The sequence below is a fragment of the Coregonus lavaretus genome, assembly GCF_964263955.1.
Source record: "Coregonus lavaretus genome assembly, chromosome: 21".
Lineage (NCBI taxonomy): Eukaryota > Metazoa > Chordata > Actinopteri > Salmoniformes > Salmonidae > Coregonus > Coregonus lavaretus.
The window spans coordinates 1,365,705-1,392,126 of record NC_140008.1 but is presented as its reverse complement, the minus strand read 5'-3'; the positions used below and the strand labels follow the sequence as shown (position 1 = coordinate 1,392,126).

General features: G+C 39.8%; 2 protein-coding genes across 5 annotated transcripts in view; one reads left to right on the top strand and one right to left on the bottom strand.

Moving 5' to 3' along the window:
- The first annotated feature begins 44 nt into the window (after positions 1-44).
- Positions 45-22,873, top strand: LOC311148973 (very-long-chain (3R)-3-hydroxyacyl-CoA dehydratase-like). The gene is made up of 11 exons (XM_084186028.1): positions 45-241; positions 3,680-3,722; positions 3,828-3,901; positions 9,964-10,128; positions 10,360-10,408; positions 11,439-11,549; positions 14,943-15,070; positions 15,512-15,624; positions 18,413-18,519; positions 18,665-18,802; positions 22,430-22,873. Exons 1-11 carry the CDS (start codon positions 158-160, stop codon positions 22,504-22,506), a joined length of 1,089 nt encoding a protein of 362 aa, XP_084042154.1. The 5' UTR covers positions 45-157; the 3' UTR covers positions 22,507-22,873.
- The window catches only part of ints14 (integrator complex subunit 14), a 29,191-nt gene continuing 25,638 nt past the window's right edge, over positions 22,870-26,422 (bottom strand). For 2 of the 4 annotated variants that reach the window (XM_084186018.1, XM_084186019.1), the window contains one exon: positions 23,295-24,340. In XM_084186018.1, the coding sequence (XP_084042144.1) occupies positions 24,092-24,340 (249 nt within the window). In that variant the 3' untranslated portion in view covers positions 23,295-24,091. Of the gene's footprint in view, positions 23,243-23,294; positions 24,341-26,422 lie in introns of those variants that run through there. The other 2 variants (XR_014614972.1, XR_014614971.1) reach the window with 2 other exon arrangements.

The following is a 26,422-nucleotide window of genomic DNA, read 5'->3' as shown; positions in this document are numbered from 1 at the left end:
GCCCGTAACGTAACGACGTTAACCTGAACGCGCACGCTGGTCTCACAGAATATTCTAGTTTTCAACGGCTTACGCCAGGAAGAGACACACCGTCTGGCATGTTATTGTAAGGATTTCATGAATTTCGTGAATTGTGCTGACATTCTCATCAGGTGCGATGCAGCAGACGTTGACTCCTCACGTGTACTGGGCTCAGCGCCATGAGGACATCTACCTGCGAGTGGAGCTGATTGATGCGCTGGTGAGTGGAGAGAGGACCTGTCACCCGGAGGCAATACATTAACCGCTCACAAATCTGCAGTGGTTTATCTTGCGCGCTATATTCATCACCAGGTTTCCGAAGTTCACATTAGATTGAGAATCGACCCTTTGCATGAGGATTTATCCCTAACGTTGGGTATAGGCCTACTGAAACTTGTGACTGAGTAGGCTATCATTGCGTAATAGCAAATAATAGAATATAAATACAATTGTATGTTTGTGTTTCTGAGAATGATGTGATCCATAATAACTGAGTCACTGTGGTGTATCCATAATAACTGAGTCACTGTGGTGTATCCATAATAACTGAGTCACTGTGTAGTATCCATAATAACTGAGTCACTGTGGTGTATCCATTATAACTGAGTCACTGTGGTGTATCCATTATAACTGAGTCACTGTGGTGTATCCATAATAACTGAGTCACTGTGATGTATCCATAATAACTGAGTCACTGTGATGTATCCATAATAACTGAGTCACTGTGCTGTATCCATAATAACTGAGTCACTGTGATGTATCCATAATAACTGAGTCACTGTGGTGTATCCATAATAACGGATTCACTGTGGTGTATCCATAATAACTGAGTCACTGTGGTGTATCCATAATAACTGAGTCACTGTGGTGTATCCATAATAACTGAGTCACTGTGGTGTATCCATTTACTGAGTCACTGTGGTGTATCCATATTACTGAGTCACTGTGGTGTATCCATAATACTGAGTCACTGTGGTGTATCCATAATAACTGAGTCACTGTGGTGTATCCATAATAACTGAGTCACTGTGATGTATCCATTTACTGAGTCACTGTGATGTATCCATAATAACGGAGTCACTGTGGTGTATCCATAATAACTGAGTCACTGTGGTGTATCCATAATAACGGAGTCACTGTGGTGTATCCATAATAACTGAGTCACTGTGGTGTATCCATAATAACTGAGTCACTGTGATGTATCCATAATAACTGAGTCACTGTGGTGTATCCATAATAACTGAGTCACTGTGATGTATCCATAATAACTGAGTCACTGTGATGTATCCATAATAACTGAGTCACTGTGGTGTATCCATAATAACTGAGTCACTGTGGTGTATCCATAATAATGGAGTCACTGTGGTGTATCCATAATAACTGAGTCACTGTGCTGTATCCATAATAACTGAGTCACTGTGCTGTATCCATAATAACTGAGTCACTGTGATGTATCCATATTACTGAGTCACTGTGATGTATCCATAATAACTGAGTCACTGTGGTGTATCCAAAATAATGGAGTCACTGTGGTGTATCCATAATAACTGAGTCACTGTGCTGTATCCATAATAACTGAGTCACTGTGGTGTATCCATAATAACGGAGTCACTGTGGTGTATCCATTATAACTGAGTCACTGTGATGTATCCATAATAACTGAGTCACTGTGGTGTGTCCATAATAACTGAGTCACTGTGCAGAGTGTTCGTTATAAGCGGTTTGATGGTCAGGCTGAACTGGAGATCAGAGGAGAGGATGATCCATGCTATCTGGACCACACACACACACGCACATACGCACACACACACACACACACACACACACGCACGCACACACACACATACACACACACGCACGCATGCACACACACACACGACATTTGATAGAAGTTTGGGATCAAATGATAAGGAACTGTCTTTTGATATCTGTATTAATTACACATTCATGAATTACCACTAAATGGGATGTTTGCATCAGTCATGCTCTAAATTACCACTAAATGGGATGTTTGCATCAGTCATGCTCTAAATTACCACTAAATGGGATGTTTGCATCAGTCATGCTCTAAATTACCACTAAATGGGATGTTTGCATCAGTCATGCTCTAAATTACCACTAAATGGGATGTTTGCATCAGTCATGCTCTAAAATAGCAATTTCTCTGAACAATGGAGGTTTTGGTTTTCTAGCAGGTGAACGGATTAACAGGTGCAAGCCTGCTGTTCTGGAAGGGATCGGTTTCATGCAAATGAGCACCTTCAATGCTTTTCAATGAAGAAAATGGAATTGGAATTTGGTTTACTTTATGAATTGAAATGGAATTGAGCCCAACCCTGCACAGGAGTCCAGCCGACAGAGAAATGGACAGCAGGCATAGTCTCTGGATTTATTCCAAACTGAGTGACATGTTTAGAAGGTTGTTACTAAACCATCAGACATAGATGGACAGATCGTTCCAAGACTCATATCCACCTTCAGCTGTGTGAGTGGCTAGCAGGCTTCTTCAGAGGCTAGCAGGCTTCTTCAGAGGCTAGCAGGCTTCTTCAGAGGCTAGCAGGCTTCTTCAGAGGCTAGCAGGCTTCTTCAGAGAGGCTAGCAGGCTTCTTCAGAGGCTAGCAGGCTTCTTCAGAGGCTAGCAGGCTTCTTCAGAGAGGCTAGCAGGCTTCTTCAGAGGCTAGCAGGCTTCTTCAGAGAGGCTAGCAGGCTTCTTCAGAGAGGCTAGCAGGCTTCTTCAGAGGCTAGCAGGCTTCTTCAGAGAGGCTAGCGGGCTTCTTCAGAGGCTAGCAGGCTTCTTCAGAGGCTAGCAGGCTTCTTCAGAGGCTAGCAGGCTTCTTCAGAGGCTAGCAGGCTTCTTCAGTGGCTAGCAGGCTTCTTCAGAGGCTAGCAGGCTTCTTCAGAGAGGCTAGCAGGCTTCTTCAGAGGCTAGCAGGCTTCTTCAGAGAGGCTAGCAGGCTTCTTCAGAGGCTAGCAGGCTTCTTCAGAGAGGCTAGCAGGCTTCTTCAGAGGTGGTAGATAACATCAGTATTGTTTACATCTTATGTTCACGGAGATGAGGTTTCAACATAGCAACACTTCCTCTTCACAGATAGACTAGGGGCTAATAACGAGCCCTGGCTGGCCTCTTCCCAGATAGACTAGGGGCTAATATAACGAGTCCTGGCTGGTCTCTTCCCAGATAGACTAGGGGCTAATATAACGAGCCCTGGCTGGTCTCTTCTCAGATAGACTAGGGGCTAATATAACGAGTCCTGGCTGGTCTCTTCCCAGATAGACTAGGGGCTAATATAACGAGCCCTGGCTGGTCTCTTCACAGATAGACTAGGGGCTAATAACGAGCCCTGGCTGGCCTCTTCACAGATAGACTAGGGGCTAATATAACGAGCCCTGGCTGGTCTCTTCCCAGATAGACTAGGGGCTAATATAACGAGTCCTGGCTGGTTGCATTTGCATCGACTTGTAAACACTGGTCAGTGAAACTAAGAACACAAACCAGTAGCCTAATATTATTACATTTTAAAAGTACCATTTGCACACCTTCCTTTGCAAAATGATTTACCCCTAGAGAGCTCAAGCATCATCACTTTGTGAGAGTCTGATGGGGAGCAACTTTAACTCATAATGTAATCTGTACTGATCTCTCTTCCTTCTCTTGCAGAATCTTGACATCAGCGTACATGATAATGTCCTCCGATTCAGGGGTACGTTTTTCTTTATTACAGTATTTTCCACTAGAAGACACATCTACCACTAGTGCATGGCTTTGAAGCAGGAACGAATGATCCCTTTGTTTTGTTTGTTTCCAGCCCAGGGTCATGGAGCAAGAGGAGAAAATGATTATGAGTTTAGTCTGCCGTTTCTTAATGCTGTGAAGACAGAGGTACTGTTTGACTATGTTTACTAGATGGACTATTCTGAATAATAATAATAGACTGTGTTTACTAGATGGACTATTCTGAATAATAATAATAGACTGTGTTTACTAGATGGACTATTCTGAATAATAATAATAGACTGTGTTTACTAGATGGACTATTCTGAATAATAATAATAGACTGTATTTACTAGATGGACTATTCTGAATAATAATAATAGACTGTGTTTACTAGATGGACTATTCTGAATAATAATAATAGACTGTGTTTACTATATGGACTATTCTAAATAATAATAATAGACTGTGTTTACTAGATGGACTATTCTGAATAATAATAATAGACTGTGTTTACTAGATGGACTATTCTAAATAATAATAATAGACTGTGTTTACTAGATGGACTATTCTGAATAATAATAATAGACTATGTTTACTAGATGGACTATTCTGAATAATAATAATAGACTGTGTTTACTAGATGGACTATTCTGAATAATAATAATAGACTGTGTTTACTAGATGGACTATTCTGAATAATAATAATAGACTGTGTTTACTAGATGGACTATTCTGAATAATAATAATAGACTGTGTTTACTAGATGGACTATTCTGAATAATAATAATAGACTGTGTTTACTAGATGGACTATTCTGAATAATAATAATAGACTATGTTTACTAGATGGACTATTCTGAATAATAATAATAGACTGTGTTTACTAGATGGACTATTCTGAATAATAATAATATACTGTATTTACTAGATGGACTATTCTGAATAATAATAATAAACTGTGTTTACTAGATGGACTATTCTGAATAATAATAATAGACTGTGTTTACTAGATGGACTATTCTGAATAATAATAATAGACTATGTTTACTAGATGGACTATTCTGAATAATAATAATAGACTGTGTTTACTAGATGGACTATTCTGAATAATAATAATAGACTATGTTTACTAGATGGACTATTCTGAATAATAATAATAGACTGTGTTTACTAGATGGACTATTCTGAATAATAATAATAGACTGTGTTTACTAGATGGACTATTCTAAATAATAATAATAGACTGTGTTTACTAGATGGACTATTCTGAATAATAATAATAGACTATGTTTACTAGATGGACTATTCTGAATAATAATAATAGACTGTGTTTACTAGATGGACTATTCTGAATAATAATAATAGACTGTGTTTACTAGATGGACTATTCTGAATAATAATAATAGACTGTGTTTACTAGATGGACTATTCTGAATAATAATAATAGACTGTGTTTACTAGATGGACTATTCTGAATAATAATAATAGACTGTGTTTACTAGATGGACTATTCTGAATAATAATAATAGACTATGTTTACTAGATGGACTATTCTGAATAATAATAATAGACTGTGTTTACTAGATGGACTATTCTGAATAATAATAATATACTGTGTTTACTAGATGGACTATTCTGAATAATAATAATAAACTGTGTTTACTAGATGGACTATTCTGAATAATAATAATAGACTGTGTTTACTAGATGGACTATTCTGAATAATAATAATAGACTATGTTTACTAGATGGACTATTCTGAATAATAATAATAGACTGTGTTTACTAGATGGACTATTCTGAATAATAATAATAGACTATGTTTACTAGATGGACTATTCTGAATAATAATAATAGACTGTGTTTACTAGATGGACTATTCTGAATAATAATAATAGACTGTGTTTACTAGATGGACTATTCTGAATAATAATAATAGACTATGTTTACTAGATGGACTATTCTGAATAATAATAATAGACTGTGTTTACTAGATGGACTATTCTGAATAATAATAATAGACTGTGTTTACTAGATGGACTATTCTGAATAATAATAATACACTGTGTTTACTAGATGGACTATTCTGAATAATAATAATAGACTGTGTTTACTAGATGGACTATTCTGAATAATAATAATAGACTGTGTTTACTAGATGGACTATCCTGAATAATAATAGACTGTGTTTACTAGATGGACTATTCTGAATAATAATAATAGACTGTGTTTACTAGATGGACTATTCTGAATAATAATAATAGACTGTGTTTACTAGATGGACTATTCTGAATAATAATAATAGACTGTGTTTACTAGATGGACTATTCTGAATAATAATAATAATAGACAGTGTTTACTAGATGGACTATTCTGAATAATAATAATAGACAGTGTTTACTAGATGGACTATTCTGAATAATAATAATAGACTGTGTTTACTAGATGGACTATTCTGAATAATAATAATAGACTATGTTTACTAGATGGACTATTCTGAATAATAATAATAGACTGTGTTTACTAGATGGACTATTCTGAATAATAATAATAATAGACTGTGTTTACTAGATGGACTATTCTGAATAATAATAATAGACTGTGTTTACTAGATGGACTATTCTGAATAATAATAATAGACTATGTTTACTAGATGGACTATTCTGAATAATAATAATAGACTATGTTTACTAGATGGACTATTCTGAATAATAATAATAGACTGTGTTTACTAGATGGACTATTCTGAATAATAATAATAGACTGTGTTTACTAGATGGACTATTCTGAATAATAATAATAGACTGTGTTTACTAGATGGACTATTCTGAATAATAATAATAGACTGTGTTTACTAGATGGATTATTCTGAATAATAATAATAGACTGTGTTTACTAGATGGACTATTCTGAATAATAATAATAGACTGTGTTTACTAGATGGACTATTCTGAATAATAATAATAGACTATGTTTACTAGATGGACTATTCTGAATAATAATAATAGACTGTGTTTACTAGATGGACTATTCTGAATAATAATAATAATAGACTGTGTTTACTAGATGGACTATTCTGAATAATAATAATAGACTATGTTTACTAGATGGACTATTCTGAATAATAATAATAGACTGTGTTTACTAGATGGACTATTCTGAATAATAATAATAGACTGTGTTTACTAGATGGACTATTCTGAATAATAATAGACTGTGTTTACTAGATGGACTATTCTGAATAATAATAATAGACTGTGTTTACTAGATGGACTATTCTGAATAATAATAATAGACTGTGTTTACTAGATGGACTATTCTGAATAATAATAATAGACTGTGTTTACTAGATGGACTATTCTGAATAATAATAATAGACTGTGTTTACTAGATGGACTATTCTGAATAATAATAATAGACTGTGTTTACTAGATGGACTATTCCGAATAATAATAATAGACTGTGTTTACTAGATGGACTATTCTGAATAATAATAATAGACTGTGTTTACTAGATGGACTATTCTGAATAATAATAATAATAGACTGTGTTTACTAGATGGACTATTCTGAATAATAATAATAGACTGTGTTTACTAGATGGACTATTCTGAATAATAATAATAGACTATGTTTACTAGATGGACTATTCTGAATAATAATAATAGACTGTGTTTACTAGATGGACTATTCTGAATAATAATAATAGACTGTGTTTACTAGATGGACTATTCTGAATAATAATAATAGACTGTTTACTAGATGGACTATTCTGAATAATAATAATAGACTGTGTTTACTAGATGGACTATTCTGAATAATAATAATAGACTATGTTTACTAGATGGACTATTCTGAATAATAATAATATACTGTGTTTACTAGATGGACTATTCTGAATAATAATAATAGACTGTGTTTACTAGATGGACTATTCTGAATAATAATAATAGACTGTGTTTACTAGATGGACTATTCTAAATAATAATAACATACTGTGTTTACTAGATGGACTATTCTGAATAATAATAATAGACTGTGTTTACTAGATGGACTATTCTGAATAATAATAATAGACTGTGTTTACTAGATGGACTATTCTGAATAATAATAATAGACTGTGTTTACTAGATGGACTGTTCTGAATAATAATAATAGACTGTGTTTACTAGATGGACTATTCTAAATAATAATAATAGACTGTGTTTACTAGATGGACTATTCTGAATAATAATAATAGACTGTGTTTACTAGATGGACTATTCTGAATAATAATAATAGACTGTGTTTACTAGATGGACTATTCTAAATAATAATAATATACTGTGTTTACTAGATGGACTATTCTGAATAATAATAATAGACTATGTTTACTAGATGGACTATTCTAAATAATAATAATAGACTGTGTTTACTAGATGGACTATTCTGAATAATAATAATAGACTATGTTTACTAGATGGACTATTCTGAATAATAATAATAGACTGTGTTTACTAGATGGACTATTCTGAATAATAATAATAGACTGTGTTTACTAGATGGACTATTCTGAATAATAATAATAGACTGTGTTTACTAGATGGACTATTCTGAATAATAATAATAGACTGTGTTTACTAGATGGACTATTCTGAATAATAATAATAGACTATGTTTACTAGATGGACTATTCTGAATAATAATAATAGACTGTGTTTACTAGATGGACTATTCTGAATAATAATAATAGACTATGTTTACTAGATGGACTATTCTGAATAATAATAATAGACTGTGTTTACTAGATGGACTATTCTGAATAATAATAATAGACTGTGTTTACTAGATGGACTATTCTGAATAATAATAGACTGTGTTTACTAGATGGACTATTCTGAATAATAATAATATACTGTGTTTACTAGATGGACTATTCTGAATAATAATAATAGACTGTGTTTACTAGATGGACTATTCTGAATAATAATAATAGACTATTCTGAATAATAATAATAGACTATGTTTACTAGATGGACTATTCTGAATAATAATAATAGACTATGTTTACTAGATGGACTATTCTGAATAATAATAATAGACTGTGTTTACTAGATGGACTATTCTGAATAATAATAGACTGTGTTTACTAGATGGACTATTCTGAATAATAATAATAGACTGTGTTTACTAGATGGACTATTCTGAATAATAATAGACTGTGTTTACTAGATGGACTATTCTGAATAATAATAATAGACTGTGTTTACTTGATGGACTATTCTGAATAATAATAATAGACTGTGTTTACTAGATGGACTATTCTGAATAATAATAATAGACTGTGTTTACTAGATGGACTATTCTGAATAATAATAATATACTGTGTTTACTAGATGGACTATTCTGAATAATAATAATAGACTGTGTTTACTAGATGGACTATTCTGAATAATAATAATAGACTGTGTTTACTAGATGGACTATTCTGAATAATAATAATAGACTATGTTTACTAGATGGACTATTCTGAATAATAATAATAATAGACTGTGTTTACTAGATGGACTATTCTGAATAATAATAATAGACTGTGTTTACTAGATGGACTATTCTGAATAATAATAATAGACTGTGTTTACTAGATGGACTATTCTGAATAATAATAATAGACTGTGTTTACTAGATGGACTATTCTGAATAATAATAATAGACTGTGTTTACTAGATGGACTATTCTGAATAATAATAATAGACTATGTTTACTAGATGGACTATTCTGAATAATAATATACTGTGTTTACTAGATGGACTATTCTGAATAATAATAATAGACTGTGTTTACTAGATGGACTATTCTGAATAATAATAATAGACTGTGTTTACTAGATGGACTATTCTGAATAATAATAATAGACTGTGTTTACTAGATGGACTATTCTGAATAATAATAAACCAGAAGATATTAATGATTACTGAACCATTCATTTAACTATTTTCATGTCTGCTTTTTTATAATACAATTTACTCATCAGAGCCATTGCTAATGATGTAAATATGTGCATGTATAGAGTACAGTACAATGATGTAGATATGTACATGTATAGAGTGGTTGTCTCACAGATTAATTTCCATACTAGTATTTGGAGAATGAGCGTGGTTGTTGTAAGCTAATGGATGTGACTGTGTGGTGTGCGTGTGTGTGTGTGTGTGTGGTTGTTGTAATCTAATAGATGTCATGTGTTCTCCAGGTGAGTCACAGGTCGACCCAGCGCCAGGTGAACATCACAGTCCGTAAGCAGCTGAGCGGCTGGTGGGACAGACTCACCCTGCAGGAGAAGAAACCTCTGTTCCTGGCTCCTGACTTCGACCGCTGGATGGACGAGTCTGACGCTGAGATGGAGCTACGGGAGAAGGTAACGTCCTGTAGTATTCATGTTATTACAGCGGATACAGCTCATTAATGAGAGAGAGAGAGACAACACCAGTCTGCCTGTCTGTCTCTACGGTGGGGGAAGAGCATCAAGCATAGCACATTGTGACAGTGATAATTTCATATTTATATGTTATATTATTTATTTATAACAATATATTACATATTTGCTGTGTATATATATTAATTGTGTATTCTGTGGTAACTTTTTCAGGAGGAGAAAAAGATCCGACTGAACATGGAGTCAAGGCTGCCAGAGGACTGTGAGTATAAAAAACGGTATTTAACAAGTTGAAGGCTGCCAGAGGACTGTGAGTATAAAAAACGGTATTTAACAAGTTGAAGGCTGCCAGAGGACTGTGAGTATAAAAACGGTATTTAACAAGTTGAAGGCTGCCAGAGGACTGTGAGTATAAAAAACGGTATTTAACAAGTTGAAGGCTGCCAGAGGACTGATTATAAAAAACGGTATTTAACAAGTTGAAGGCTGCCAGAGGACTGAGTATAAAAAACGGTATTTAACAAGTTGAAGGCTGCCAGAGGACTGTGAGTATAAAAAACGGTATTTAACAAGTTGAAGGCTGCCAGAGGACTGAGTATAAAAAACGGTATTTAACAAGTTGAAGGCTGCCAGAGGACTGTGAGTATAAAAAACGGTATTTAACAAGTTGAAGGCTGCCAGAGGACTGAGTATAAAAAACGGTATTTAACAAGTTGAAGGCTGCCAGAGGACTGTGAGTATAAAAAACGGTATTTAACAAGTTGAAGGCTGCCAGAGGACTGTGAGTATAAAAAACGGTATTTAACAAGTTGAAGGCTGCCAGAGGACTGTGAGTATAAAAAAACGGTATTTAACAAGTTGAAGGCTGCCAGAGGACTGCGTATAAAAAACGGTATTTAACAAGTTGAAGGCTGCCAGAGGACTGAGTATAAAAAACGGTATTTAACAAGTTGAAGGCTGCCAGAGGACTGTGAGTATAAAAAACGGTATTTAACAAGTTGAAGGCTGCCAGAGGACTGTGAGTATAAAAAACGGTATTTAACAAGTTGAAGGCTGCCAGAGGACTGTGAGTATAAAAAACGGTATTTAACAAGTTGAAGGCTGCCAGAGGACTGTGAGTATAAAAAACTGTATTTAACAAGTTGAAGGCTGCCAGAGGACTGTGAGTATAAAAAACGGTATTTAACAAGTAGAAGGCTGCCAGAGGACTGAGTATAACATACTTTTTTGTGGAAGAAATGTTCAAGGGCAGAGAATGTGACATGTGACCTATGTTGTGAATGTCTTCCCAGCGTTCATCACTCTGAAGAAAGGTTTTCTGTTCACCTATAACCTGGTTCAGTTCTTGGGCTTCTCCTGGATCTTTGTCAACATGACCATCAGACTCATTGTACTGGGACAAGGTGAATCACTTCAGTTAGATATGACCGTCAGACTCTTTATACTGGGACAAGGTGAATCACTTCAGTTAGACTCTTTATACTGGGACAAGGTGAATCACTTCAGTTAGACTCTTTATACTGGGACAAGGTGAATCACTTCAGTTAGACATGACCATCAGACTCATTGTACTGGGACAAGGTGAATCACTTCAGTTAGACTCTTTATACTGGGACAAGGTGAATCACTTCAGTTAGATATGACCGTCAGACTCTTTATACTGGGACAAGGTGAATCACTTCAGTTAGATATGACCGTCAGACTCTTTATACTGGGACAAGGTGAATCACTTCAGTTAGACATGACCGTCAGACTCTTTATACTGGGACAAGGTGAATCACTTCAGTTAGACTCTTTATACTGGGACAAGGTGAATCACTTCAGTTAGACATGACCGTCAGACTCTTTATACTGGGACAAGGTGAATCACTTCAGTTAGACCAGGGGTGTCAAACTCATTTTAGCTCAGGGGCCACATGGAGGAAAATCTATTCCCAAGTGGGCCGGACCGGAAAAATCATGGTATATATAACTTAAAAACAACAACTTCAGATTGTTTTCTTTGTTTTAATACGATCAACATACAACATAAAGCTGGAGCCTGAGGACAGTGTGTCCAAAATAGTACAAGCACAACATCACTATTAATCATAAAACACGTCAAGTTTATTTGAAAATTCTAAAGAAAAAGAACACACAAACACACATCCTCAGTGATTAACAGAACTGTTTCACAGATCACAGAACTATATCAGGGTGTCATTTCTCAGGCAGAAATGTAGATAAAAATGATGAAATCCTGTTCCCCAAACAAGTGCAAGAACCACAGAGTCAAGAATAGGTTAAATATACAAATAAAATAAAATCAATTAAAAACAATAGCACATCAACATAAAAACATATAAACATAAATCTGAAAGCGTTGCTCAAACTCCCGTAACAGTCCAGTTATTTTATCTTTGAACCGCTTCATGTCTGCCACATGTTGGGTCGCGCACACATTTTTCAGACAGGGGAAGTGAGCTGCATCACCACCGGCAAGTTGCGTCTCCCACAATGACAGCTTCAACTTGAAAGAACGTATGCTGTCATAATACTGCGTGACAACTTTGTTGCGCCCTTGCAGCTGTTTGTTCAAGTTATTCAGGTGCTGTGTAACATCCACCATAAATGCAAGGTCCGGCATCCATTCTGCGGAATGAAATTCTAACACTGGTTTGCCCTTTTCTTCCATGAACTGTTCAATTTCTTCTCGTAAATCAAAGAAACGCCTCAGCACAGCACCTCGGCTTAACCATCTTACCTCAGTGTGGTATGGCAGGCCATAGATGTGGTCTTTCTCTCTGAGAAGGCTGTCAAACTGACGGTGATTCAGGCTTCTGGATCGGATGAAATTAACAGTTTGGATGACCACCTTCATGACGTTATCCATCTTTAATGACTTGCAACACAAAGCCTCCTGGTGCAAAATACAGTGAAAAGTCAAAAAATCACGTCCTCCATTTGCAGATTGCACTTTCTCTCTGAACTTTGTCACAACGCCTGCTTTTTTCCCGATCATTGAGGGCGCACCATCTGTAGCCAGGCTGACAGCGCGGGACCAGTCAACTCCGACCCTGTCCAGCGCGCCGACGAGTGCGGTAAAAATATCAGCTGCTGTCGTTGTATCTGTCATCGGCACCAACTCCACGAACTCCTCGGTGACGGTCAATGTGTCATCAACTCCGCGGATGAAAAAATGGCCAGTTGTGCAACATCTGTAATGTCCGTGCTTTCATCAATTGCAACCGAAAACGCAATAAATGACTTTACTTTTTGCTTCAACTGGCTGTCCAAATCCACTGAAAGATCGGAAATCCTGTCTGCAACTGTTTCTTGTCAGGCTGATATTTGCAAAAGCCTGCCGCTTTTCAGGGCACACAGTCTCCGCTGCCTTCATCATGCATGTTTTTACAAATTCACCCTCACTAAATGGTTTTGAAGCCACTGCGATTTCATTAGCAATGAGGTAGCTAGCTTTCACTGCAGCGTCACTGATGTCTCGGCTGTGATTAAACACAGACTGCTGTTTCTTCAGACCCGCCAACAGTTCATTCACCTTCTCTCATCTCCGCTGTCCTTGAAAGTTGTCATATTTGTCGGCATGAAGACTCACATAGTGGCGACGAAGGTTATATTCTTTCAGCACTGCAACATGCTCTGAACAAACCAAACATACAGCTTTCCCATTCAATTCCGTGATTAAATAGGATGACCATTTTTCTTGGAACACTCTGCACTCTGCGTCCACTTTTCTCTTTTTTGACAGAGACATATTGGGGCAATGAGGGTGCCAAAGTACATAATGTTAAAAGTAGAAGCCGTGATAAATATCGCGGGCAAAACAAAGTAGCTCACTGGCTGCACGTGCTTGACCTACTTGCTCTGCCCCGGTATAAACAGTTTGCTTGCTTAACACGTTTATTATATTATTATTATATTTAACACAATTGTTATTGCGCCATCCAGTGGACGCAATTGGAACAGCAGTTTATTTTATTGAAAAATTGCAGCGCATTTTTATACAAAAAAATAATAATCATCTCGCGGGCCGGATTAAACCCGTTTGCGGGCCTGATCCGGCCCGCGGGCCGTACGTTTGACACCCCTGAGTTAGACTCTTTATACTGGGACAAGGTGAATCACTTCAGTTAGATATGACCGTCAGACTCTTTATACTGGGACAAGGTGAATCACTTCAGTTAGACATGACTGTCAGACTCTTTAAACTGGGACAAGGTGAATCACTTCAGTTAGACTCTTTATACTGGGACAAGGTGAATCACTTCAGTTAGACTCTTTATACTGGGACAAGGTGAATCACTTCAGTTAGACTCTTTATACTGGGACAAGGTGAATCACTTCAGTCAGACTCTTTATACTGGGACAAGGTGAATCACTTCAGTTAGACTCTTTATACTGGGACAAGGTGAATCACTTCAGTTAGACTCTTTATACTGGGACAAGGTGAATCACTTCAGTCAGACTCTTTATACTGGGACAAGGTGAATCACTTCAGTTAGACTCTTTATACTGGGACAAGGTGAATCACTTCAGTTAGACTCTTTAAACTGGGACAAGGTGAATCACTTCAGTTAGACTCTTTATACTGGGACAAGGTGAATCACTTCAGTTAGACTCTTTATACTGGGTGCAAGTCTAGCTGCTCTGATAAGGAGTTTGCAATGGAGCAGAAACTAACTGGCACCCAGGTTATTATTGTTCAGAAAGAAATCTTAAGACAACTGTAAATTGTAAACTCTGTGTTGCAGTGAAAAACACGTCATGACATATTTTCAACTGTTCTCTCCTTTCAGATTCTCTCTATGACACATTCTACACCATCTCGGACGTGATGTTTTTCTGCCAAATATTAGCCAGTGTAGAAGTGCTCAACGCTATGTTTGGAGTGGTCAAGACTGCCGTGGTTCCTGCTTTTATACAGGTACTGTCCTGTGTTCAGGGACACTACTTTGAATCTAACCATTTTCATTTCAACACCGACAGCGTCTTGGAACACAGGCAGTCATCATACTCCGCAATACTTTTCCTTTTAAGTATCTAGAAGTATTTATAATGGCTTATTCATTAAATTGTTATTAGGTGTTACCAAAGTTTTGTTGTTTAAAAAAAATAAATTATACCATTATTTTCCTAACATTCCATACAATTGTATTTTTGTAAAACAATATTCTGTGTACTGTGGAGTACACGTCTGGAGTACACGTCTGTCTGTCAGTCTGTCTGGAGTACACGTCTGTCTGTCAGTCTGTCTGGAGTACACGTCTGTCTGTCAGTCCTGTCTGGAGTACACGTCTGTCTGTCAGTCTGTCTGGAGTACACGTCTGTCTGTCAGTCTGTGTACTGTGGTGTTCTTCATTTCCAGGTGGTTGGTAGGAACTTCATCCTCTTCATCATCTTCGGCAGCCTGGATGAGATGCACAACAAAGCAGTGGTCTTCTTCGTCTTCTACCTCTGGAGCTCTATAGAGATGTTTAGGTGGGTATATTACTGTCTTCTACCTCTGGAGCGCTATAGAGATGTTTAGGTGGGTATATTACTGTCTTCTTCCTCTGGAGCGCTATAGAGATGTTTAGGTGGGTATATTACTGTCTTCTACCTCTGGAGCGCTATAGAGATGTTTAGGCGGGTATATTACTGTCTTCTACCTCTGGAGCGCTGTAGAGATGTTTAGGTGGGTATATTACTGTCTTCTACCTCTGGAGCGCTATAGAGATGTTTAGGTGGGTATATTACTGTCTTCTACCTCTGGAGCGCTATAGAGATGTTTAGGTGGGTATATTACTGTCTTCTACCTCTGGAGCGCTATAGAGATGTTTAGGTGGGTATATTACTGTCTTCTACCTCTGGAGCGCTGTAGAGATGTTTAGGTGGGTGTATTACTGTCTTCTACCTCTGGAGCGCTATAGAGATGTTTAGGTGGGTATATTACTGTCTTCTACCTCTGGAGCTCTATAGAGATGTTTAGGTGGGTGTATTACTGTCTTCTACCTCTGGAGCGCTATAGAGATGTTTAGGTGGGTATATTACTGTCTTCTACCTCTGGAGCGCTATAGAGATGTTTAGGTGGGTATATTACTGTCTTCTACCTCTGGAGCTCTATAGAGATGTTTAGGTGGGTATATTACTGTCTTCTACCTCTGGAGCGCTATAGAGATGTTTAGGCGGGTATATTACTGTCTTCTACCTCTGGAGCGCTATAGAGATGTTTAGGTGGGTATATTACCGTCTTCTACCTCTGGAGCGCTATAGAGATGTTTAGGTGGGTATATTACTGTCTTCTACCTCTGGAGCTCTATAGAGATGTTTAGGTGGGTATATTACCGTCTTCTACCTCTGGAGCGCTATAGAGATGTTTAGGTGGGTATATTACTGTCTTCTACCTCTGGAGCGCTGTAGAGATGTTTAGGTGGGTATATTACCGTCTTCTACCTCTGGAGCGCTATAGAGATGTTTAGGTGGGTATATTACCGTCTTCTACCTCTGGAGCGCTATAGAGATGTTTAGGTGGGTATATTACTGTCTTCTACCTCTGGAGCGCTGTAGAGATGTTTAGGTGGGTATATTACTGTCTTCTACCTCTGGAGCGCTATAGAGATGTTTAGGTGGGTATATTACTGTCTTCTACCTCTGGAGCGCTATAGAGATGTTTAGGTGGGTATATTACCGTCTTCTACCTCTGGAGCGCTATAGAGATGTTTAGGTGGGTATATTACCGTCTTCTACCTCTGGAGCGCTATAGAGATGTTTAGGTGGGTATATTACCGTCTTCTACCTCTGGAGCGCTATAGAGATGTTTAGGCGGGTATATTACTGTCTTCTACCTCTGGAGCGCTATAGAGATGTTTAGGTGGGTATATTACTGTCTTCTACCTCTGGAGCGCTATAGAGATGTTTAGGTGGGTATATTACCGTCTTCTACCTCTGGAGCGCTATAGAGATGTTTAGGTGGGTATATTACCGTCTTCTACCTCTGGAGCGCTATAGAGATGTTTAGGTGGGTATATTACCGTCTTCTACCTCTGGAGCGCTATAGAGATGTTTAGGTGGCTATATTACCGTCTTCTACCTCTGGAGCGCTATAGAGATGTTTAGGTGGGTATATTACTGTCTTCTACCTCTGGAGCGCTATAGAGATGTTTAGGTGGGTATATTACCGTCTTCTACCTCTGGAGCGCTATAGAGATGTTTAGGTGGGTATATTACTGTCTTCTACCTCTGGAGCGCTATAGAGATGTTTAGGTGGGTATATTACTGTCTTCTACCTCTGGAGCGCTATAGAGATGTTTAGGTGGGTATATTACCGTCTTCTACCTCTGGAGCGCTATAGAGATGTTTAGGTGGGTATATTACCGTCTTCTACCTCTGGAGCGCTATAGAGATGTTTAGGTGGGTATATTACTGTCTTCTACCTCTGGAGCGCTATAGAGATGTTTAGGTGGGTATATTACCGTCTTCTACCTCTGGAGCGCTATAGAGATGTTTAGGTGGGTATATTACCGTCTTCTACCTCTGGAGCGCTATAGAGATGTTTAGGTGGGTATATTACCGTCTTCTACCTCTGGAGCGCTGTAGAGATGTTTAGGTGGGTATATTACCGTCTTCTACCTCTGGAGCGCTGTAGAGATGTTTAGGTGGGTATATTACCGTCTTCTACCTCTGGAGCGCTGTAGAGATGTTTAGGTGGGTATATTCCCGTCTTCTACCTCTGGAGCGCTATAGAGATGTTTAGGTGGGTATATTACCGTCTTCTACCTCTGGAGCGCTATAGAGATGTTTAGGTGGGTATATTCCTGTCTTCTACCTCTGGAGCGCTATAGAGATGTTTAGGTGGGTATATTACTGTCTTCTACCTCTGGAGCGCTATAGAGATGTTTAGGTGGGTATATTACTGTCTTCTACCTCTGGAGCGCTATAGAGATGTTTAGGTGGGTATATTACTGTCTTCTACCTCTGGAGCGCTATAGAGATGTTTAGGTGGGTATTATAAGCCTACTGCACATAAAGGGGTCATTCATGCTGACTGTGTGTTGCATGGATGTGGAAGCAAAATGGCCGATCATCAAGAAGCTTCCTCAGCAGCGTTAATAATGTGTAAGATCATGATGGCATTATCTGTCCACAGTTTCCTCTGTAGATGTTAGCCTGGTTTATACCACAACACTGCCACAGATCTCTGTGTAGCTCCTGGTTTACTTAATGTCTTCAGAAGGTTCTTGAACTAGAGACGCCATTCTTTCCAATTAAAATACACTGCTCCCCCCAGGTATCCGTTCTACATGCTGGGTTGTATCGACACAGAATGGAAGACGATCACCTGGCTGAGGTACACCATCTGGATACCCCTGTACCCTCTGGGGGTGCTGGCTGAAGGTGAGTTAGTTCACCTTTACTTCCCAAAGGGGTGTATAGTATTATTAAGAGGAGAGGTAATGGGAAGCCTGAAGAATGGATAGAATACCTGGGTAACACTTTACTCAACAGTTATCTCTCTCTCTCCCCCCCCCTACCTCTCCAGCGGTTGCAGTGGTCCAGTCCATCTCAGTGTTTGACCAGAGCAGACTGTTCAGTATCCCTCTACCAAAAGCCCTGGGCCTGGGCTCCTCTGTCAGCTTCTCCTATGTCCTCTATATCTATCTACCTCTCATGGTCATCGGTAAGAGACTGTTCTATGTCCTCTATATCTATCTACCTCTCATGGTCATCGGTAAGAGACTGTTCTATGTCCTCTATATCTATCTACCTCTCATGGTCATCGGTAAGAGACTGTTCTATGTCCTCTATATCTATCTACCTCTCATGGTCATCGGTAAGAGACTGTTCTATGTCCTCTATATCTATCTACCTCTCATGGTCATCGGTAAGAGACTGTTCTATGTCCTCTATATCTATCTACCTCTCATGGTCATCGGTAAGAGACTGTTCTATGTCCTCTATATCTATCTACCTCTCATGGTCATCGGTAAGAGACTGTTCTATGTCCTCTATATCTATCTACCTCTCATGGTCATCGGTAAGAGACTGTTCTATGTCCTCTATATCTATCTACCTCTCATGGTCATCGGTAAGAGACTGTTCTATGTCCTCTATATCTATCTACCTCTCATGGTCATCGGTAAGAGACTGTTCTATGTCCTCTATATCTATCTACCTCTCATGGTCATCGGTAAGAGACTGTTCTATGTCCTCTATATCTATCTACCTCTCATGGTCATCGGTAAGAGACTGTTCTATGTCCTCTATATCTATCTACCTCTCATGGTCATCGGTAAGAGACTGTTCTATGTCCTCTATATCTATCTACCTCTCATGGTCATCGGTAAGAGACTGTTCTATGTCCTCTATATCTATGTCAACCATATTCATGTAAAATGTCTCCACACCTGTGCAGTAACGGTGTAATTACTATTTGTAACAACGTTGAGGTGTCCATCTTTAAAGGCTGTGTACATATGACAACATTATGACAATAATTTTTACGACACCTCATAGGCCACACCCCCACATATAAAGATGGACACCTCATAGGCCACACCCCCATATATAAAGATGGACACCTCATAGGCCACACCCCCATATATAAAGATGGACACCTCATAGGCCACACCCCCATATATAAAGATGGATACCACATAGGCCACACCCCCATATATAAAGATGGATACCTCATAGGCCACACCCCCATATATAAAGATGGACACCTCATAGGCCACACCCCCATATATAAAGATGGATACCACAGGCCACACCCCCATATATAAAGATGGACACCTCATAGGCCACACCCCCATATATAAAGATTGATACCACATAGGCCACACCCCCATATATAAAGATGGACACCTCATAGGCCACACCCCCATATATAAAGATGGACACCTCATAGGCCACACCCCCATATATAAAGATGGATACCACAGGTCACACCCCCATATATAAAGATGGACCTCATAGGCCACACCCCCATATATAAAGATGGACACCTCATAGGCCACACCCCCATATATAAAGATTGATACCACATAGGCCACACCCCCATATATAAAGATAGACCTCATAGGCCACACCCCCACATATAAAGATGGATACCTCATAGGCCACACCCCCACATATAAAGATGGCTACCACATAGGCCACACCCCCATATATAAAGATGGACACCTCATAGGCCACACCCCCATATATAAAGATGGACACCTCATAGGCCACACCCCCATATATAAAGATGGACACCTCAAAGGCCACACCCCCATATATAAAGATGGATACCTCATAGGCCACATCCCCATATATAAAGATGGACACCTCATAGGCCACACCCCCATATATAAAGATGGACACCTCATAGGCCACACCCCCATATATAAAGATGGACACCTCATAGGCCACACCCCCATATATAAAGATGGACACCTCATAGGCCACACCCCCATATATAAAGATAGATACCTCATAGGCCACACCCCCATATATAAAGATGGACACCTCATAGGCCACACCCCCATATATAAAGATTGATACCACATAGGCCACACCCCCATATATAAAGATGGACACCTCATAGGCCACACCCCCATATATAAAGATGGACACCTCATACGCCACACCCCCATATATAAAGATGGACACCTCATAGGCCACACCCCCATATATAAAGATGGACACCTCATAGGCCACACCCCCATATATAAAGATGGATACCTCATAGGCCACACCCCCATATATAAAGATGGACACCTCATAGGCCACACCCCCATATATAAAGATTGATACCACATAGGCCACACCCCCATATATAAAGATGGACACCTCATAGGCCACACCCCCATATATAAAGATGGACACCTCATAGGCCACACCCCCATATATAAAGATGGACCTCATAGGCCACACCCCCACATATAAAGATGGATACCTCATAGGCCACACCCCCACATATAAAGATGGCTACCACATAGGCCACACCCCCATATATAAAGATGGACACCTCATAGGCCACACCCCCATATATAAAGATGGATACCTCATAGGCCACACCCCCATATATAAAGATGGACACCTCATAGGCCACACCCCCATATATAAAGATGGACACCTCATAGGCCACACCCCCATATATAAAGATGGACACCTCATAGGCCACACCCCCATATATAAAGATGGACACCTCATAGGCCACACCCCCACATATTAAGTGTTCATGAACTTATGACCTTCTTATGGCTCCTGATATTGTCTGTTGTGTTGCAGGGCTGCTCATCAACGATATTGTCTGTTGTGTTGCAGGGCTTCTGATATTGTCTGTTGTGTTGCAGGGCTTCTGATATTGTCTGTTGTGTTGCAGGGCTTCTGATATTGTCTGTTGTGTTGCAGGGCTTCTGATATTGTCTGTTGTGTTGCAGGGCTTCTGATATTGTCTGTGTTGCAGGGCTCCTGATATTGTCTGTTGTGTTGCAGGGCTCCTGATATTGTCTGTTGTGTTGCAGGGCTTCTGATATTGTCTGTTGTGTTGCAGGGCTTCTGATATTGTCTGTTGTGTTGCAGGGCTTCTGATATTGTCTGTTGTGTTGCAGGGCTTCTGATATTGTCTGTTGTGTTGCAGGGCTTCTGATATTGTCTGTTGTGTTGCAGGGCTCCTGATATTGTCTGTTGTGTTGCAGGGCTTCTGATATTGTCTGTTGTGTTGCAGGGCTTCTGATATTGTCTGTTGTGTTGCAGGGCTTCTGATATTGTCTGTTGTGTTGCAGGGCTTCTGATATTGTCTGTTGTGTTGCAGGGCTTCTGATATTGTCTGTTGTGTTGCAGGGCTTCTGATATTGTCTGTTGTGTTGCAGGGCTTCTGATATTGTCTGTTGTGTTGCAGGGCTTCTGATATTGTCTGTTGTGTTGCAGGGCTTCTGATATTGTCTGTTGTGTTGCAGGGCTTCTGATATTGTCTGTTGTGTTGCAGGGCTTCTGATATTGTCTGTTGTGTTGCAGGGCTTCTGATATTGTCTGTTGTGTTGCAGGGCTTCTGATATTGTCTGTTGTGTTGCAGGGCTTCTGATATTGTCTGTTGTGTTGCAGGGCTTCTGATATTGTCTGTTGTGTTGCAGGGCTTCTGATATTGTCTGTTGTGTTGCAGGGCTTCTGATATTTTCTGTTGTGTTGCAGGGCTTCTGATATTGTCTGTTGTGTTGCAGGGCTTCTGATATTGTCTGTTGTGTTGCAGGGCTTCTCCTCAACGATATTGTCTGTTGTGTTACAGGGCTTCTCCTCAACGATATTGTCTGTTGTGTTGCAGGGCTGCTCATCAACGTCCGCCACCTGTACAAGCAGAGGAGGAAGAGGTTCCGGACCAAGAAGAGGAAATCTAACTGAGATCTTTTTGACCTTTGATCTCCAACAACACCTCTGCTGCCTATCTGTTCCCATCAGTCTCATTTAGTGACATCTCAACTAGGGTGACAAAATTCTGGCAACTTTCCCAGAAGTCCCAGTTAGGGAAAACCTGGGAATTTTCCAACCCTAAACCTCAACCCTTTTGTCTTGTATTTTCTGATGTAGTTGATAATAGCGTTATCATACTGCTAAGTTATCCTGATAACATCATTCCTCAGGGAAAGTCACATTATAAAGATATGTTTTTGTCATGTCAATGAATATGCTGAATAAAAATGAGCGGTTCCACTTCCTGGGGAAATTGCGTAAGATTAATAAAGATACTCATTGTTGACACGGTGATGGAAAAAAAGAGACCCTTTTCATTTTATTCATTAGGAAAGTTAGAAAACGATATGTACAAAACAGGTCAACAAAAACACGTGTGAAGCCATAGGCCTAGGCTTTGAGTTAACAGTTGGTGTGCCGGAGAGCTTCGTTCTTCCTTGATTAACCATTCTAATAGTCCGAAACGGCACCCTATTCCCTATATAGTGCACTACTTTAGACCAGGGCTCATAGCCAAATGGCACCCTATTCCCTATGTAGTGCACTACTTTAGACCAGGGCCCATAGGGTATAGGGTGCCATTTGGCTATAGGCCCTGGTCTAAAGTAGTGCACTAGATAGGGAATAGGGTGCCATTTGGCTATGGGCCCTGGTCTAAAGCAGTGCACTAGATAGGGAATAGGGTGCCATTTGGCTATCTAGTGCACTACTTTAGACCAGGGCCTATAGCCAAATGGCACCCTATTCCCTATCTAGTGCACTACTTTAGACCAGAGCCTATAGGGAATAGGTGCCCCAGTATCTGGCCTTTAGAGATGTCGACCATGACCCGTCTCTTCTCTAACGCCCAGGAAGCTCCCATTCAAACTGCCCTGCAAGCGTTATGTCAAAACACAGCCGTTACTCACCAAATATGAAGTTTCAAAATAGGTATAAATAAAAATGTACAAGCAACCAAAAAAATAAAAGCCTCTTCTGCACCTTCAATGTCATTGAGCTGTTGTAGACTTCTGACCTGTGCGTGGCAGTAAGGTTAGTGCTATCCGGGATGCTTCGGACGTGAGTGAACATTGGAGGTGCCGAATAGGATATTTTTTGGTTGCATGTACATCTTCCTTTAGACCTTTTCTGGAAGTACATGAAGATAGTTGCTCAGTGAAACTCCATATTTGGTGAGTAGGTAGCTTAGTGGGTAAGAGCGTTGTGCCAGTAACCGAAAGGTCGCTGGTTCTAATCCCCGAGCCGACTAGGTGAAAAATCTGTCGATGTGCCCTTGAGCAAGGCACTTAACCCTAATTGCTCCTGTAAGTCGCTCTGGATAAGAGCGTCTGCTAAATGACCAATTATTTATAATTATAGTAACGCCTGTATTTTGACAACACTTGCAGAGCTGTCTAATGGCAGTCTGAATGGGAGCTTCCTGGGCGTTGGAGAAGAGACGGGTCCTAGTCATGGTCGACATCTCTAAAGCCCAGAGAATAGGGTGTCCAACTCCTCCTCCTCCTCTCTCCTTCCTCTACATGCCAGCTCCTCCCCCAGAGAAGTCAGTGTGCATGGGGTTGATGTTGTGGTCGAAGGCAGCGTACTGGGAGTCTCCCGTGGAGGCTAGTTTGAGCTGTTGGGCTGCGTGAGACAGCTGGAAGGCTGCGTCAGGGTGGGCCGTGTCCGGCAACAGGGTACACTCCCTCTCCAACAGCTCTGACACTCCCTTCAGCAGCTCCCAGAAACCAAACGCCAGCGCTGCCTTACGCAGACGGTTCAGCTCCTGGTGGGGCAGAGACACAAGAAAACTCATTTACATACTTGGTGAAAATGGTGCTGCTAGCATTAGACAACATACAGAGGAGTTGACATCCATTAGACAACATACAGAGGAGTTGACATCCATTATAGAATGAATAGATCAGTTGACATCCATTATAGAATGAATAGATCAGTTGACATCCATTATAGAATGAATAGATCAGAGTTTACATCCATTATAGAATGAACAGATCAGTTTACATCCATTATAGAATGAATAGATCAGAGTTTACATCCATTATAGAATGAATAGATCAGTTGACATCCATTATAGAATGAATAGATCAGAGTTTACATCCATTATAGAATGAACAGATCAGTTTACATCCATTATAGAATGAATAGATCCGTTTACATCCATTATAGAATGAATAGATCCGTTTACATCCATTATAGAATGAATAGATCAGTTTACATCCATTATAGAATGAATAGATCAGAGTTTACATCCATTATAGAATGAATAGATCAGTTTACATCCATTATAGAATGAATAGATCAGAGTTTACATCCATTATAGAATGAATAGATCAGTTTACATCCATTATAGAATGAATAGATCCGTTTACATCTCAGAACGAGATGACGGAGAAGAACCAGTCGCACCACAGCAAAATGTAGTAAAATGTCACTTTGTCACTGGTGAATATTACCTTATAAAACATTATCCATCACTTTGTCATTATTCATTTGTTTTGTTTTTTACCCCTTTTTCGTGATATCCAATCGGTAGTTCCAGTCTTGTTCCATCGTTGCAACTCCCCTACGGACTCGGGATAAACGAAGGTCGAGAGCAATGCGTCCTCCGAAACACAACCCTGCCAAGCTGCACTGCTTCTTGACACACTGCTCGCTTAACCCAGTCAGCTTGCATGCGCTCGGCCCGCCACAAGGAGTCGCTAGAGTGCGATGGGACAAGGACATCCCAGCCGGCCAAACCCTCGCCTAACCCGGACGACGCTGTGCCAATTGTGTACCGCCTCATGGGTCTCCTGGTCACAGCCTGAGATCGAACCCGGGTCTGTAGTGACGCCTCAAGCACTGCGATGCAGTGCCTTAGACCGCTGCGCCACTCAGGATGCCCCTATCCACCACTTTCGCACTGGTGAATATGACCTTATAAAACGAATACATTATCCATCCCATCACTTTCTCATTAGTGAATATTATACTGAACAAAAATATAAGGTAGGGGTGTGGATCAGAAAACCAGTCAGTATCTGGTGTGACCACCATTTGCCTCATGCAGCGTGACACATCTCCTTCGCATAGAGTTGATCAGGCTGTTGATTGTGGCCTGTGGAATGTTGTCCCACTCCTCTTCAATCGAAGTTGCTGGATATTGGTGGGAACTGCAACATGCTGTCGTACACGTCGATCCAGAGCATCCCAAACATGCTCAATAGGTGACATGTCTGGTGAGTATGCAGGCCATGGAAGAACTGGGACATGTTCAGCTTCCAGGAATTGTGTACAGATCCTTGTGACATGGGGCCGTGCATTATCATGCTGAAACATGAGGTGATGGCTGCGGAGGAATGGCACGACAATGGGCCTCAGGATCTCATCACGGTATCTCTGTGCATTCAAATTGTCATCGATAAAATGCAATTGTTTTCGTTGTCCGTAGCTTATACCTGCCCATACCATAACCCCACCGCCACCATGGGGTGCTCTGTTCACAACGTTGACATCAGCAAACCGCTCGCTCACACGACGCCATACACGTGGTCTGCGGTTGTGAGGCCAGTTGGACGTACTACAAAATTATCTAAAACAACGTTGGAGGCGGCTTATGGTATAGAAATGAACATTAAATTCTCTGGCAACAGCTCTGGTGGACATTCCTGCAGTCAGCATGCCAATTGTACGCTCCCTCAAAACTTGAGACATCTGTGCCATTGTGTTGTGTGACAAAACTGCACATTTTAGAGAGGCCTTTTATTGTCCCCAGCACAAGGTGCACCTGTGTAATGATCATGCTGTTTAATCAGCTTCTTGATATGCCACACCTGTCAGGTGGATGGATTATCTTGGCAAAGGA